The sequence below is a fragment of the Oncorhynchus mykiss genome, chromosome 16 (assembly GCF_013265735.2).
Source record: "Oncorhynchus mykiss isolate Arlee chromosome 16, USDA_OmykA_1.1, whole genome shotgun sequence".
NCBI lineage: Eukaryota > Metazoa > Chordata > Actinopteri > Salmoniformes > Salmonidae > Oncorhynchus > Oncorhynchus mykiss.
The window spans coordinates 11669206-11686730 of NC_048580.1; the positions used below are offsets into that span (position 1 = coordinate 11669206).

Consider the following 17525-nt stretch of genomic DNA (forward strand, 5'->3'; position numbering starts at 1 on the left):
AAGCTGGTTGAAACATGGCGGACTTCCTGCCGACCCGATCCGTGCTAAACCAGTGCTTCCCAGTTTGCCTGCTTTCCAGCACCGAGGTTGAACAGCTGAGGAAATCTAAGGAGATTGACAAAAGTCTTTCCCGAGACAAAACGTACGCGGAACGACTAGTAAAGATACTTTTACTGGGCGCGGGCGAGAGCGGCAAATCCACTTTCCTCAAACAGATGAGGATCATCCACGGGCAGGACTTCGACCAGCAAGATCGTGAAGAGTTCCGGGCAACAATTTACAGCAATGTTATCAAAGGTAATTAGGGAGAACGTCTACGGGACTAAAAAGCTACGAGTTAACATTCTGGACTCTTCTTTCGAGCCCTAGTGAAAGTTGAGTGTTAAAAAAAACCTTTTGGGCGAAGTTTACATTCTGTGGATGCGTGGAGCTGCTCGATGAAATTAGCAGCTAAATTAGTTAGCTAGGGATTTAACGTTAGCTTCAGAACTACAATTAAACATTCAGTTTAAACATTCAGTTTAGTTTAGTGTTGTTTATGACTAACGTTGTCGGCTAGTATGAGAGTGTCTCAGCTTTTAATGTAAAAGGGCCATTTTTATGTTATAACTAGTTAAATCCGATGCACACAGTGATGCAAAAAGGTCATTAGGGTGCCTCTTTTAAAAAGTGTTAAGCTACTTCCTGCTGTCAACTCTTCAGTGGCGAAGCTGCATAAAGATGTCTGAATTCGGATGACATCATTGTTTTACCACTGTACTCCACTATGTGTCGGTATTCACGTCATAAGAAGAATTTCCCCTCGACCACGCCCACAAATTGGGGAAAACAGACGGTATTCCACATTGACCCCCCATTGTAAAACATAAATAAAAAGCCTACTTAGTCATCCATATTTAATTCTACAGAAATAACAAAATATGCCGAAAAGCTGCCAAATTCCCAATGTCAAATTCCCAACCTATGGTTCGGAATGCTCCCACATAGGGAAATACAGCCTTCGAGAAGAGCCATGTGGCTTTAAGCGTCAACAGACGCTGACTGAGACACAATATTTTGCAGTCCCTCTAGGATTTCGTGATTTAAAAAAACATGTATTTATGTGGCCAAAAATGGTTGATTTTTGCAGCAGCATTTCTGAAATTCTGCCCTACATTTTGCAATGTTTTTTTTCACGTTCATTTCATATAAAGTCATTTGTGCTCAGTTTTAGGAGGATTTTAAGCAGAATACATAACACAAAAACAATTAACTTTTGAAGTGCTCAATTTTGTTTATTTTCCTGAACAGCAATTTTTCTAAACAAAAAATGTGTGGAAACTAGCTCATTTCCAACATATAGATTTTTTTAATGCATGCCCCCTTAATCTGTAAATAGTATAAAAGATTAAACTAGGACAAAATAAACACCTGGGGTCCAATCTGCATTTAAGACATTATCTCAAGTTCATCTTCCATGAAAACAATTGGAGACAAATGTATCTTTTCGGCTGTTTCTTTTTTTGAACAAACGCAGCTCTTTTTCTGAACATAAGAGGTGGGGGGTGACCGAGGGCCTAGCTCATCTAGGCCTATATCTCAATGTAATCCTCCATTTCATCCTCTCTATCCTCCTCCATATCAATTGCGCCACTGCGGAGTCGTTGGTTGTGGTACAGTACGTTTTACAGAGATTTTAAAACGGAAAAGCTGACAAATTTCTCTGTGCTTTGAGCAGCGCTCTCCATGGACAGACTGGGGAAAGCAGAGTGCCGACCACCCTACTAAAGCCAAGGTCAGCGGAGTAAAAGTTTGAGTAATACGCCACTCACCTTGATTCTTTCAGCGCTTGTCACAGTTTTCCCTGCTACCACTTCAGGCATGGTGATCTGCCGCTGCTGTGCAAACTGTTCTGACATTCTCATGTGCTTTGCTGATTCCAAGTGACTGTTGATTGTCAACTTTCTCTTGTGTTCCAGCATAATGTTGCACGGAGTGCAAAACTATTTCTCCCCACTTTCATGTAAAACATTTGGAAATTGTTTTGCACGGTCTTTAGCTGTTATTTTTGTTGGCAAATGAGATTGACTTCTGTTCATTTGTGCTGCCTGTCAGCCATCTTTGCAAGTGAATACGTTGACAGGCCAGGGGGAAAAACTTTGTTGACGTGGTTGGATTGGGCCATTTTCCACGGTAACAGTGCAGTAGTTGGTCAAAATTACTAACCCGCTTTTGATTAATGCGCTGTAAGTACGGGGATTCGTCAAAATTGCGAGGTCTCGCATAATATGCACTGATTTGTTGATTTTTGCATTGAATTATGCGATCGCGGAATCCTGGAGAGACTGATTTTTGGCTTCCCATTGTGACCTAGCTAAGCGGCTCTGATACTACCATCTGTGAGGGACTCGCAGCCCGAAAGTGCACCTCCCCTCAATTCCCAAACAGCGTGTCCTCTATTCATTTAAATGTGTTGACAGTTGGAGAAATTGCTTGAGCTGCGCTCAGAATTAGTAAAGTATGAAAGCCAATGGTCCAATATTCTAGAACACTGCTGTACGTATGTGTACTTGTTTGATACTCTGATGGACCCTTAAGGCTATTCTGAGTGGGAAATTGTGGGGACCCTGGTGTACAAGTAGCTGTGTGTGTGGAAAACATTTCTTCACAGGTAAGACATTTAACTCGCTTAGTATTATCCGTTTGTACAGTGCATTCAGAAAGTATTTAGACCCCTTCACTTTTTCTACATTTTTTACATTACAGCCTTATTCTAAACTGGATTTTTTTTAAACATTCAAACTACTCCCAATACCCCTTAATGACAAAGCAAAAACAGATTTTTAGGAGAGAACTAATTTATAATAAATAAATAAAAATCGGAAATATCACATTTACATAAGTATTCAGACCCTTTCCTCAGATCTTTGAAGCACCTTTGGCACCGATTACAGCCTAGAGTTTTACTTGGTATGATGCTACAACCTTGGCACACCTGTATTTGGGGAGTATTCTTCTCTGCAGTTCGATCGGGTTCAAGTCCGGACTCAGGCTGGGCCACTCAATAACATTGAGAATTGTCCCAAGCCACTCCTGCGTTGTCTTGGTTGTGTGCTTAGGGTCGTTGTCCTGTTGGAAGGTCAACCTTCGCCCCAGTCTGAGGTTCTGAGTGCTCCGGAGCAGGTTTTCGTCAAGGATCTTTCTGTACTTTTCTCAGTTCATCTTTCCCTCGATCCTGATTAGTCTCCCAGTCCCTGCCACTGAAAAACATCCCCTCAGCATGATGCTTCCTCCACCATTCTTCACCGTAGGGATGGTATTGGCAGTGGTGGAAAAAGTACTAAATTCTCATACTTGAATAAAACTAAAGATACCTTTTAATAGAAAATGACTGAAGTAAAAGTGAGTCACCCAGTAAAATACTACTTGAGTAAAAGTCTAAAAGTAGTTTGTTTTAAATGTACTTAAGTATCAAAAGTAAAAGATTAATAAAAATAAACTAATAATAAAAAAAATCCTTATTAAATAAACCAGACAGCACAATTTTCTTGTTTTTCTTATTTACGGATAGCCAGGGTCACACTCCAACACTCGGACATCATTTAAAAACAAAGCATTTGTGTTTAGGGAATCCGTCAGATCAGACTCAGTAGGGATGACCAGGGACGTTCTCTTGATACATGTGCGAATTGGACCATTTTCTTGTCCCGCTAACCATTCAAAATATAACAAGTACTTTTGGATGTCAGGAAAATGTATGGAGTAAAAAGTACATCATTTGTTTTAGGAATGTAGTAAAGTGAAAGGTATCAAACATATAAATAGTAAAGTACAGAGAGACACAAAAAAACTACCTAAGTAGTACTTTAAAGTATTTTTTAAAGTACTTTACACCACTGGGTATTGGCTAAGTTATGAGCGGTGCCTGGTTTCTTCTAGACGTGAAGCTTTGTATTCAGGCAAAAGAGTTCCATCTTGGTATCATCAGACCATATAATCTTGTTTCTCATGGTCAGAGTCCGTTGGGTGACTTTTGGCAAACTCCAAGTGGGCAGACATGTTCCTTTTTTACTGAGGAGTGGCTTTCATCTGGCCACTACCATAAAGGCCTGATTGGTGGAGTGCTGCAGAGATGGGAGAACCTTTCAGAAGGAAAACCATCTCCACAGAGGAGCTCGAGAGCTCTTTCACAGTGACCATCGGGTTCTTGAGCACCTCCCTGACCAAGGCCCTTCCCCATTGCTCAGTTTGGCCAGACAGCCAGCTCTAGGAAGTGTCTTGGTGGTTACAAACTTCTTCCATTTAAGTATGATGGAGGCCAATTTAAGTATGATGGAGGTGTTCTTGGGGACCTTCAATGTTACATAAATGTTTTGGCACCCTTCCCCAGACCTGTGTCTTGACACAACCTGTCTCTGAGCTCTACGGACAATTCCTTTGACCTCATGGCTTGGTTTTTGCTCTGACATGCACTGTCAACTGTGGGACTTTATATAGACAGGGGTGTGCTTTTTTTCAAATCATGTCCAATCAATTGAATTTACCACAGGTGAACTCCAAGTTGTAGAAACATCTCAAGGATGATCAAAGGAAACAGGATGCACCTGAGCTCAATTTCGAGGCTCGTAGCAAAGGGTCTGAAAACGTATGTAAAAAAATTAATAATAATAATAATAACCAAAAAAACCTGTTTTCACTTTGTTGTTATGGGGTATTGTGTGTAGATTGATGAGGAACAACATTCATTTAATCCATTTTGGAATAAGGCTGTAACATAACAAAATGTGGAAAAAGTGAAGGGGTCTGAATACTTTCCAAATGCACTTTAACTCCACTCACTTCTTGTATCTGTGTAGTCCGTTTTGTTTGTGTGGTCTTGGCTAGCTTAATGTCCGGTCGGTACCTAGATAGCAATCACTCACGTGACTAACGTTAGCCCTGTCATGAAAAGGGGCATGAGGGAAGCCCTACGATAATGGCAATGTTGAAAAGTAATCTTTAGACATGTTTTCCTTATGTACTTTTGTAATTAACTAATTAACAAGCAGACGACAAGAAAATTTCATTTTGAGAAAGGTTAAGTTGTTTTCCCCCAAAGGCAGGCGTGTCACGACATTCTATTGGAACCCAGAAAGAGTAGCTGCTGCCTTGGCAACACCTAATGGGGATCCCTAATCAATACAAATACTGAACAAAAATATGAACGCAACATGCAACATTTACAAATATTTTTGTGAGTTACAGTTCATGTAAGTAAATCAGTCAATTTAAATGTCATTGGGCTCTAAGTAATGGATTTCACGTGACTGGGCAGGGGACAGCCATAGATGTGCCTTGGAGGTCATAGGCCCACCCACTTGGCAGCCAGGCCCACCCACGGTTTTGAGGCTGGTTGGACGTACTGCCAAATCCTCTAAAATGATGTTGGAGGCAGCTTATGGTAGAGAAATTAACATTCAGTTCTCTGGCAACAGTTCTGGTGGACGTTCCTGCAGTCAGCATGTCAATTACACGCTCCCTCAAAACTTGAGACATCTGTGGCATTGTTTTGACACAACTGCACATTTTAAAGTGGTTATTTGTCCCCAGCCCAAAGTGCACCTGTATAATGATCATGCTATTTTATCAGCTTCTTTATTTGCCACACCTGTCAGGTGGATGGATTCTCTTGGCTAAGGAGAAATGCTCACTAACAGGGATGTAAACAAATGTGGGCACAAAATCTAAGAGAAAAGATTTTTGTGTGTATGGAACATTTCTAGGATCTTTTATTTCAGCTCATGAAAAATGGGACCAACAATTTACATGTTTATTTTTGTTCAGTGTATTTAATACCAACTGGTTTTTAAGCTACGGCATGCGACATGGTTCAATACCGACTGGTACTATCCACTGAGTTTTTAAACTACGGCTCGCGACATGGTTCAACGAGCCAATATATCAGCACGAGAGTTAAGTTGAGCCACCCCTTGTTTCTAAGAAACCATACTTAAGCAGTAAGGCAATCAAGGCAGTGTTGTATCATGAATACAGTCACAGGTAAAAGGCATTGTCAAACGGTTTACCTGCGACAGTATTCGTGATGCAGCACTGCCTCACGTGTCTTACGCCTTGATCACCCCTACTGGGTGATCTGTAGGCGTGATCGAGGCATTGGAATGCTACGTTTGCCTTGTAAGTATTGCATTGCAGAGGCAGTTTCAGTGTGTTCTGTGTGGTGTGTCGTATCTTTGGCTATGCCGGATTAAGTGATATTCTATACAATCCTTTCTCCGTAATTAATATTACCTGATTGAGCTAATCATGTAAATGTAATTAACTAGAGAGTCAGGGCACCACAAAATAATATTTATAGAGCTGTTATCTTCCGAATAAACTCTTAAAGACCTAGTAATATTTTACATCAATAGCAGTCAATATTAATCGTCACCTTAATTCAGTCTCATCTGAAAGTTGTAAATTCTTGGTTATCTGCACGAACCCTGGCTAACAAGTTGAATCAGCAATACAAAATTGGGTTTAATTATTTATTTACTAAATACCTAACTAATCACACAGAATTACACATACGCAGAATGAATTATACCGTGATTACAAATGACGTCATAAAGGAAACCGTCCCTAGCAGGCGGAACAGATATGACAGCTTGTTACACAAAAGAAAAGGGTCTGGGTTTAAGTGAAAGAGCGGGAAGACTGAGGGACCGGGAGAAGCTGTGCTATCGTAAATACAGTATCTTATGCATTCTAAATTACTGTCCATTTGGAAAAGGAAAATGCAATAAATATTTACTCTGAGCTGCGCTTCGGTAGGTTGGTGGTTGAGCAGAGCTCTAACCATATGAAAACCCAAATCTCTCATTTGGAAGCTAAAATTACATTTAATCTCTTCACCAATAATTTTATATTCAAACATTTAAATTGAACAACAATTCCATGTGATTCCGATAACTACAATGTGCAGACTTTCCACTGTAGAGTTTGTCATCTTATCATTTATGAGAATGTCCCAGATGACAACCAAACTGACATCATATTCATTAAGTTCCACCGCATATGTTATATTGGTCGGATTACCAGTTAATTCCCCCCGACCTTCTGATGTTCCCAGAATCTCTATGTTAACCAAGGGGTTTTCAAATGTCACATCAGTAGGGTAGAGAGAGGAAAAAGTGGGGAAGAGGTATTTATGACTGTCATAAACCTACCCCCCCCAGGCCAACATCATGACAGAGGCATACTTTGGATTTATGGAACGTATGCATCAAACTGTATGTGTAGATGGCTTGACAGAAATGGTAGCAGAGAGTAAATGTAGGCAGACAGCAAACAAACCACCGCTGTACCAAACCAAATGCTGGAGAAGAGGTGAAATAATAATGGGCGAGTTAAGATCAATACAACAGATGATTGGGTCAGCAACATGAACATCATATTCTGATAGAATTGTTAGCGGGCATAAGTGTGTTTCTGACGGCCAATACAGAGCAGCTTGGAATGCTGCTCGTCCAATGAGGATCCAAACAATCCGTTTTTTTTTTAAACAAAATTAATCTTGTAACCAAATATTTAGGAAGAGGTAATTTCAAGGAGTCTGTGAAGGAAGAAACCACATGGGAAAGTTAGTACGCAAGTTACGTCCAAATAACTATTTTTCACAAAGTCAAAAGCATAATGATTTCTATAATTACAATAAATGAATTTATCTAAACCAAAGTAGATCGTTTTTTGAAGATTTGTTTTATACATCAGTTGGGGTCTCTATAAGCTACAATACGACAAACCCAAACCTAGCTTGAAAGTGCATCTTTGTAGCTGTGTGGGTTAATATAGTCAAAATGTTTGCCTTGGGGTAAGTTGTGATCATGACCATGGGGTAAGTTGTGCCACTGGCATTTCAACAGGTGTAGACTAGCAGTGAAATGCTTACTTGCAGGTCCTTTTACAACAATGTAGAGAGAAAATAAATAGAAATAGTGACACAGTGAATAACTAATAAAAAAATAACGTCTATATACAGGGATTAACAGTACCAAGTCGATGGGCAGCGTTACGAGGTAATTGAGGTAGCTATGTACATATAGGTAGGGTTAAAGTGACTCGGCAACAGGATAGATAATAGACCGTAGCAGAAGCGTATGTTGTGTGTGTCGTCAGTATGCGTGTGTGTGTGTGTGGATAGTCAATGCAGGAGGGTTGGTGCAAAAAAAGTGTGTGTTGTGGTGGCAAGGTATGTACTGTGTGTGGGTAGAGGCCAGTGTGTGCATAGTGCAATAGTTGTTTATTTTTTTTTATGTATACATATGTACATTTTTACTGTTACAGAGCAGGCATCATTATGCCCTGTGTATACAAACGTAAAATAAACAGGGGTTTATCCCCCTTGAGGTTCTTGAAAGAGCAGCCAAGGAAGTGAGAGAAGGGAAGAAGTCCATTGGAGCAGCAGCAAGGGATGAACAAATAGACTGAATGACACTGGAGAGGTACAGAAAACAAACATGTACCTGTTTGGAAGAGAGGCCAGGTCTTATCTGATGACATGGAGTCTGAGCTGTATAAAGAGAGGCTGTGATGAGTAGCAGAGGAACACCAGGTCTTATCTGATGACATGGAGTCTGAGCTGTATAAATAGAGGCTGTGATGAGTAGCAGAGGAACACCAGGTCTTATCTGATGACATGGAGTCTGAGCTGTATAAAGAGAGGCTGTGATGAGTAGCAGAGGAACACCAGGTCTTATCTGATGACATGGAGTCTGAGCTGTATAAAGTGAGGCTGTGATGAGTAGCAGAGGAACACAAGGTCCTATCTGAGGACATGGAGTCTGAGCTGTATAAAGAGAGGCTGTGATGAGTAGCAGAGGAACACCAGGTCTTATCTGATGACATGGAGTCTGAGCTGTATAAAGAGAGGCTGTGATGAGTAGCAGAGGAACACCAGGTCTTATCTGATGACATGGAGTATGAGCTGTATAAAGAGAGGCTGTGATGAGTAGCAGAGGAACACCAGGTCTTATCTGATGACATGGAGTCTGAGCTGTATAAAGAGAGGCTGTGATGAGTAGCAGAGGAACACCAGGTCTTATCTGATTGACATGGAGTCTGAGCTGTATAAAGAGAGGCTGTGATGAGTAGCAGAGGAACACAAGGTCCTATCTGAGGACATGGAGTCTGAGCTGTATAAAGAGAGGCTGTGATGAGTAGCAGAGGAACACCAGGTCTTATCTGATGACATGGAGTCTGAGCTGTATAAAGAGAGGCTGTGATGAGTAGCAGAGGAACACCAGGTCTTATCTGATTGACATGGAGTCTAAGCTGTATAAAGAGAGGCTGTGATGAGTAGCAGAGGAACACCAGGTCTTATCTGATGACATGGAGTCTGAGCTGTATAAAGAGAGGCTGTGATGAGTAGCAGAGGAACACCAGGACTTATCTGATGACATGGAGTCTGAGCTGTATAAAGAGAGGCTGTGATGAGTAGCAGAGGAACACCAGGTCTTATCTGATGACATGGAGTCTGAACTGTATAAAGAGAGGCTGTGATGAGTAGCAGAGGAACACAAGGTCTTATCTGATGACATGGAGTCTGAGCTGTATAAAGTGAGGCTGTGATGAGTAGCAGAGGAACACCAGATCTTATCTGATGACATGGAGTCTGAGCTTGATAGAGGCAATGACAGAGTAGCAGAGGAAAACCAGGTTTTCAATCCAATTTTATTTGTCACGTGCCGAAAACAACAGGTGTAGTAGACCTTACAGTGAAATGCTTATACAAGCCCTTAACCAAGAATGCTTTAAGAAGTTTTAAGGAAAAAAATTAAAATAAGTGTTAAGTAAAAAATAAAATAAATGTAACAAATAATTAAACAGCAGTAGTGAAATAAGCGCGAGGCTATATACAGGGGGTACCGGTACAGAGTCAATGTGCAGGGGCACCTGTTAGTTGAGGTAACATGTACATGTAGGTAGAGTCAAAGTGACTATGTATAGATTATAAACAGAGAGGGGCAGCAGTGTAAAAGAGGGGTCTGGGTAGCCCTTTGATTAGCTGTTCAGGGGTCTTACGGCTTGGAGGTAGAAGCTGTTAAGCCTTTTGGACCTAGACTTGGCGCTCCGGTACCGCTTGCCGTGCGGTAGCAGAGAGAACAGTCTATGACTATGTTGACTGGAGTCTTTGACCATTTTTAGGGCCTTCCTCTGACACTGCCTGGTGTAGAGGTCCTAGATGGCAGGAAGCTTGGCCCTAGTGAAGTACTGGGCCGTACGCACTACCCTCTGTAGTGCCTTGCAGTTGGAGGCCGAGCAGTTGTCATACCAGGCAGTGATGCAACCAGTCAGGATGCTCTCGATGGTGCGGCTGTAGAACCTTTTGAGGATCTGAGGACCCATGCCAAATCTCTTCAGTCTCCTGAGGGGGAATAGGCTTTGTCATGTCCTCTTCACAACTGTCTTAGTGTATTTGGACCATGATAGTTTGTTGGTGACGTGGACATCAAGGAACTTGAAGCTTTCAACCTGTTCCACTACAGCCCCGTCGATGAGAATGGGGGCGTGCTTGGTCTTCCTTTTCCTGTAGTCCACAATCATCTCATTTGTCTTGATCATGTTAAGGGAGAGGTTGTTGTCCTGGCACCACACGGCCAGGTCTATGACCTCCCTATAGGCTGTCTCATCGTGGTTGGTGATCAGCTCTACCACTGTTGTCATCAGCAAACTCGATGATGGTGTTGGAGTCATGCCTGGCCATGCAGTCATGAGTGAACAGGGAGTAAAGGAGGGGACTGAGCATGCACCCCTGAGAGGCCCCATGTTGAGGATTAGCGTGGTGGATGTGTTGTTCCCTACCCTTACCACCTGGGGTCAGCCCATCAGGAAGTTCAGGATCCAGTTGCAGAGGCATGGTGTTTAGTCCCAGGGTCCTTAGCTTAGTGATGAGCTTTCAGGGCACTATAGTGTTGAACGCTGAGCTGTAGTCAGTGAATATCATTCTCACATAGGTGTTCTTTTTGTCCAGGTGGGAAAGGGCAGTGTGGATTGCAATAGAGTGCATCATCTGGGGATCTGTTGGGGCGGTATGCAAATTAGTGGGTCTAGGGTTTCTGGGATAATGGTGTTGATGTGAGCCATGACCAGCCTTTCAAAGCACTTCATGGCTACAGACGTGAGTCGGTAGTCATTTAGGCAGGTTACCTTAGTGTTCTTGGGCACAGGGACTATGGTGGTCTGCTTGAAACATTGGTATTACAGACTCAGACAGGGAGAGGTTGAAAATGTCAGTGAAGACACTTGCCAGTTGGTCAGCGCATGCTCGGAATACACGTCCTGGTAATCCTGCAGCCTTGTGAATGTTGACCTGTTTAAAGGTCTTACTCACATCGACTTCTGAGAGAGTGGTCACACAGTCGTCCGGAACAACTGGTGCTCTCATGCATGGTTCAGTGTTACTTGCCTCAAAGCGAGCATAGAAGTAATTTAGCTCATCTGGTAGGTTTGTGTCACTGGGCAGCTCGTAGCTGTGTTTCCCTTTGTAGTCTGTAATAGTTTCAAGCCCTGCCACATCCGACGAGCTTCAGAGCTGGTGTAGTATGATTCGATCTTAGTCCTGTATTGATGCTTTGCCTGTTTGATGGTTCGTCGGAGGGTACAGCGGGATTTCTTATAAGCTTCCGGGTTAGAGCCCCGCTCCTTGAAAGCGGCAGCTCTACCCTTCAGCTCATTGCGGATGTTGCCTGTAAATCCATGGCTTCTGGTTGGGGTATGTACTTAGTCACTGTGAGGACAACGTCATCGATGCACTTATTGATGAAGCCAGTGACTGATGTGGTGTACTCCTCAATGCCATCGGAAGAATCCCAGAACTTATTCCAGTCTGTGCTAGCAAAACAGTCCTGTAACTTATCTGATAACATGGAGTCTGAACTTGATAAACATATCAAGAATTTTGCGGACCAGTTTAGTAGCCTCAAATGCAGAGAACTTGCCTTCGAATTGGCACGTAGAAACAACATCACTGTCCCACATTTTGTTGAGTTACAGCCTGAATTTTCTCACTGATCTACACAGAATACGCCATAATGACAAAGTGAAAACATGTTTTTTGGAAATGTTTGCAAATGTATTGAAATTTAAATACAGATATACAGTGCCTTGCGAAAGTATTCGGCCCCCTTGAACTTTGACCTTTTGCCACATTTCAAGCTTCAAACATAAATATATAAAACTGTATTTTTTTGTGAAGAATCAACAACAAGTGGGACACAATCATGAAGTGGAACGACATTTATTGGATATTTCAAACTTTTTTAACAAATCAAACACTGAAAAATTGGGCGTGCAAAATTATTCAGCCCCTTTACTTTCAGTGCAGCAAACTCTCTCCAGAAGTTCAGTGAGGATCTCAATGATCCAATGTTGACCTAAATGACTAATGATGATAAATACAATCCACCTGTGTGTAATCAAGTCCATAAATGCACCTGCACTGTGATAGTCTCAGAGGTCCGTCAAAAGCGCAGAGAGCATCATGAAGAACAAGGAACACACCAGGCAGGTCCGAGATACTGTTGTGAAGAAGTTTAAAGCCGGATTTGGATACAAAAATATTTCCCAAGCTTTAAACATCCCAAGGAGCACTGTGCAAGCGATAATATTGAAATGGAAGGAGTATCAGACCACTGCAAATCTACCAAGACCTGGCCGTCCCTCTAAACTTTCAGCTCATACAAGGAGAAGACTGATCAGAGATGCAGCCAAGAGGCCCATGATCACTCTGGATGAACTGAAGAGATCTACAGCTGAGGTGGGAGACTCTGTCCATAGGACAACAATCAGTCGTATATTGCACAAATCTGGCCTTTATGGAAGAGTGGCAAGAAGAAAGCCATTTCTTAAAGATATCCATAAAAAGTGTTGTTTAAAGTTTGCCACAAGCCACCTGGGAGACACACCAAACATGTGGAAGAAGGTGCTCTGGTCAGATGAAACCAAAATTGAACTTTTTGGCAACAATGCAAAACGTTATGTTTGGCGTAAAAGCAACACAGCTGAACACACCATCCCCACTGTCAAACATGGTGGTGGCAGCATCATGGTTTGGGCCTGCTTTTCTTCAGCAGGGACAGGGAAGATGGTTAAAATTGATGGGAAGATGGATGGAGCCAAATACAGGACCATTCTGGAAGAAACCCTGATGGAGTCTGCAAAAGACCTGAGACTGGGATGGAGATTTGTCTTCCAACAAGACAATGATCCAAAACATAAAGCAAAATCTACAATGGAATGGTTCAAATGGTGCAAAACTGATAGAGACATACCCCAAGCGACTTACAGCTGTAATCGCAGCAAAAGGTGGCGCTACAAAGTATTAACTTAAGGGGGCTGAATAATTTTGCACGCCCAATTTTTCAGTTTATGATTTGTTAAAAAAGTTTGAAATATCCAAAAAATGTCGTTCCACTTCATGATTGTGTCCCACTTGTTGCTGATTCTTCACAAAAAAATACAGTTTTATATCTTTGTTTGAAGCCTGAAATTTGGCAAAAGGTCGCAAAGTTCAAGGGGGCCGAATACTTTCGCAAGGCACTGTATCTAATTTACATAAGTATTTACACCCGTGTCAATACTTTGTAAATGCACCTTTTGGCAGTGATTATAGCTGTGAGTCTTTCTGGGTAAGTCTCTAAGAGCTTTCCACACTTGGATTGTGCAACATTTGCCCATTTTATTATTTAAAAAAAAATTCAAGCAAAAACCTAGCCATGAAGTCCGAGAACTCCGAGACAAAACTGTGTCGAGGCACAGATCTGGGGAAGGCTACCAAAAAATGTCTGCAGCATTGAAGGTCCCCAAGAACGCAGTGGCCTCCATCATTCCTAAATGGAATAAGTTTGGAACCACCAAGACTCTTCCTAGAGCTGGCTGCCTGGCCAAACTGAGCAATCGGGGGAGAAGGGCCTTGGTAAGGGAGGTGACCAAGAACACGGTGGTCTGAATGCTAAGCGTAACGTCTGGAAGAAACCTGGAACCATCCCTACGTTGAAGCATGGTGGTGGCAGTATCATGATGTGGGGTTGTTTTTCAGTTGCAGGGACTGGGAGACTAGTCAGGATCGAGGGGAAAGATGAACAGAGCGAAGTTCAGAGAGATCCTTGATAAATTTGCAAACATTTCTAAAGACCTGTTTTTGTTATTGTGTGTAGACTGAAGGGGGGGAATATTTTTTATCCATTGTAGAAAAAGGCTGTAACGTAACAAAATATTATCGACCCCCGTCAGAGTTTCTGTGTATGGTCGTTGTTGTTAACTATCAACTTTATCTGTCCTCTTCAGGTGTGCGTGTGTTGGTGGACGCACGGGAGAAGCTTCACATCCCCTGGGGTTCCCCTGACAACCAGGTGCACGGAGACAATGTGATGTCATTCGACACACGGTCTGTGATGATGGCGAACGGCCAGGTAGAGACGAGCGTGTTTCTCAAGTACCTTCCCTCCATCCAGGTCCTGTGGGCCGACAGCGGAATACAACAGGCCTACGACAGACGCAGGGAGTTCCAACTGGTTAGTACACACCCAATGTACACGCCCCCCAGGGTTTCCATTATCCCTCAATTGCCAGCTTATTCATTGCTGGAAATACCAGTCAATGGAAATATATTTGACTATCATGCTTATCAGGCTACAGGTTCATTTGCATTATTTAGTGGAATTAAATTGGCCTGTGTGTTTTCGTTCGTCATCATGTATCTTATTTATCCAACACAACTATCACAGCATTTTTAGTGAGATTTTTCCAGCAGCTCCTCAGCTGATTGCCTTTGGTTCCGCAATGAATGTGTTTTACTCCATTCTAAATGCAATTGCGTGTTAAATAGTTTTGGTGCATGATGGGGGGGGGAAAAAAGAGTTACCATTTTATTCTCAACTGGTAATTGAAGCGCGCCGCCCATTCACCATTCCAGTGCGGGCAACTGTCTATCAGCGTGTCCCATCACTTTACAAATGGAAGCTGGAGGCGTGTCTTACCTTCAAAGTAGGCTATAGGCAAAATTTGATCATGGAAATGTGGAGCCATTTCTTTTTTTAAAGACTTCATAGGCCACTCAGCATTAAAGAGCGAGATTAGGGGGTAAGGCCCTGCGATAGACTAGCGTCCTGTCCAGATGGTGTGCTTGTACATCGAGCTGCCTCACGCTACAGAAACAGGAGATAGGCGCAGGAGCCTATGAGGAATACATTTGTAATGTAGTGAAGCTGTCTCTAGAGCAATGCAAGGTCTCTTTCATGATAATGTGAAATTTCAATTGCTATGGAAATGCTGGGATATGTTGTTTTTTTTCTCCCATGAACATGTTTAATTGAATTATTATGCAACTATGATGGTGATAAGATATGGATTACAAGTATCATCCAGAATATTAAGGCTATACTCACGATACACACACACACTCGACCATGCAAATTGTCTGGGTTATTATTTATTTAGACATCACACATTATAGTCTTACTAATTATCCAGACATCCTATAGAGTGGCAAGAAAAAGTATGTGAACCCTTTGGAAATACATGGTTTCTGCAAAATTGGTCATAAAATGTGATCTGATATTCATCTAGGTCACAACAATAGACAAACACGGTCTGCTTAAACTAACACACAAACAATTATACGTTTTCATGTCTTTATTGAACACATTGTGTAAACATTCACAGTGCAGGGTGGGAAAAGTATGTGAACCCTTGGATTTAATAACTGTTGACCCTTCTTTGGCAGCAATAACCTCAACCAAACGTTTTCTGTAGTTGCGGATCAGACCAGCTCAAAGGTCAGGAGGAATTTGGTGGACAGATAGCCTAACATTCTCCTGCAAGATGTCTTGATTAACTTGGGAATTCATTTTTCTGTCTGATAGCAAGCTGTCCAGGCCCTGAGGCAGCAAAGTAGCCCCAAACCATGATGCTCCCTCCACCATAGTTTACAGTTGAGATGACGTTTTGATGTTTGTGTGCTGTGCCTTTTTTTTCCCACATAGTGCTGTGTGTTCCTTCCAAACAACTCAACTGTAGTTTCATCTGTCCACTGAATATTTTGCCAGCAGCGCTGTAGAACATCCAGGTGCACTTCTGCAAACTTCAGATGTGCAGCAATGTTGTTGTTTATTTTGGACAGCAGTGGTTTCTTCCATGGTGTCCTCCCATTAACACCATTCTTGTTTAGTGTTTTACGTATCGTAGACTCGTCAACAGAGATGTTAACATGATCCAGAGAATTCTGTAATCTTTAGCTGACACTCTAGGATTCTTCTTAACAGCGCAGAATGCTCAATGAGGTTATCTTGCAGTCATCTTTGCAGGACGGCCACTCCTAGGGAGAGTAGCAACAGTGCTGAACTTTCTCCATTTATAGACTATTTGTCTTACCAGGGACTGATGAACATTTAGGTTTTTAGAGATACTTTTGTAACCCTTTCCAGCTTTATGCAAGTCAACACTTCTTAATCCTAAGTCTTCTGACATCTCTTTTTTGTTCGAGGTGTGGTTCACATCAGGCAATGCTTCTTGTGAATAGCAAACTCAAATTCTGTGAGTTTTTTTTTTTTTAATAGGGCAAGGCATATATAGGGCATCTCCAATCATGTCTCATTGATTGGACTCCAGGTTAGCTGACTCCTGACTCCAATTAGCTTTTGGAGAAGTCATTAGCCTAGGTGTTAACATACTTTCCCCAACCTACACTGAATGTTTAAATGATGTAGACAAGACATACAGTCATTTGTGTGGTACTAGTTTAAGCAGACTGTTTGTCTATTGTTGTGGCTTAGATGAATATCAGATCAAATTTGATGACTAATTTATGCAGAAATCCAGGTAATTCCAAAGGGTTCGCATACTTTTTCTTGCCACTGTACACTCACTAAATCACATCCAATATCACACACATCAACCTACTCAAATCTACTACACAAATACATCTTGACTCAATTGTCTAACATCTGTGGCATTCGCAAACAGGCAAGGGAATAAAATAAATATTGCTACAACCTGTTTCTTGAATTCAAAACATCAGACATTTTGTAGCAGTCTTTATATGTACCACAGGAGAACCAAGAAATAAAGAGCGACATCACAGCTGTCGTTTTGGCTTTAATGTCAATCTGCAATAGTATGATGAAAAAACAGGACAGGAACACATCGGTCTCCAATGCACCATCTGACAAGTTGTTCTTTCTCTCTGTGTTTTCTCAGACTCACACAATCACACTCATACATAAAGCCATAATGTATCAAATAATAACCAGTCCTTAATACAAAGAATGTATAATCTTAATTCTTAGACAATAGAACCATACCTGCAATAGTATTGTGAAAAGACAGGACAGGAACACATCAGTCTCCAATGCACCATGTGACAAGTTGTTCAGGAAGAAAGGTAAAACTCACATCCCCAATACATTGCTAGGTGCTTTCAGTGTTGACAGTATTGAAATACAACAACTCATGTACAAAAACACTGTAATTACAAACAAGCTACAATGTGAAATCGCCTTTATCCCATT

The 17525-nt window shown here is 41.8% G+C and overlaps 1 protein-coding gene across 1 annotated transcript in view; it reads left to right on the top strand.

Moving 5' to 3' along the window:
• The first annotated feature begins 14 nt into the window (after positions 1-14).
• The window catches only part of LOC110491343 (guanine nucleotide-binding protein subunit alpha-13), a 38484-nt gene continuing 20973 nt past the window's right edge, over positions 15-17525 (top strand). The window contains exons 1-2 of the mRNA XM_021564715.2: positions 15-297; positions 14305-14531. Of these exons, the coding sequence (XP_021420390.1) occupies positions 15-297; positions 14305-14531 (510 nt within the window). The remainder of the gene's footprint in view (positions 298-14304; positions 14532-17525) is intronic.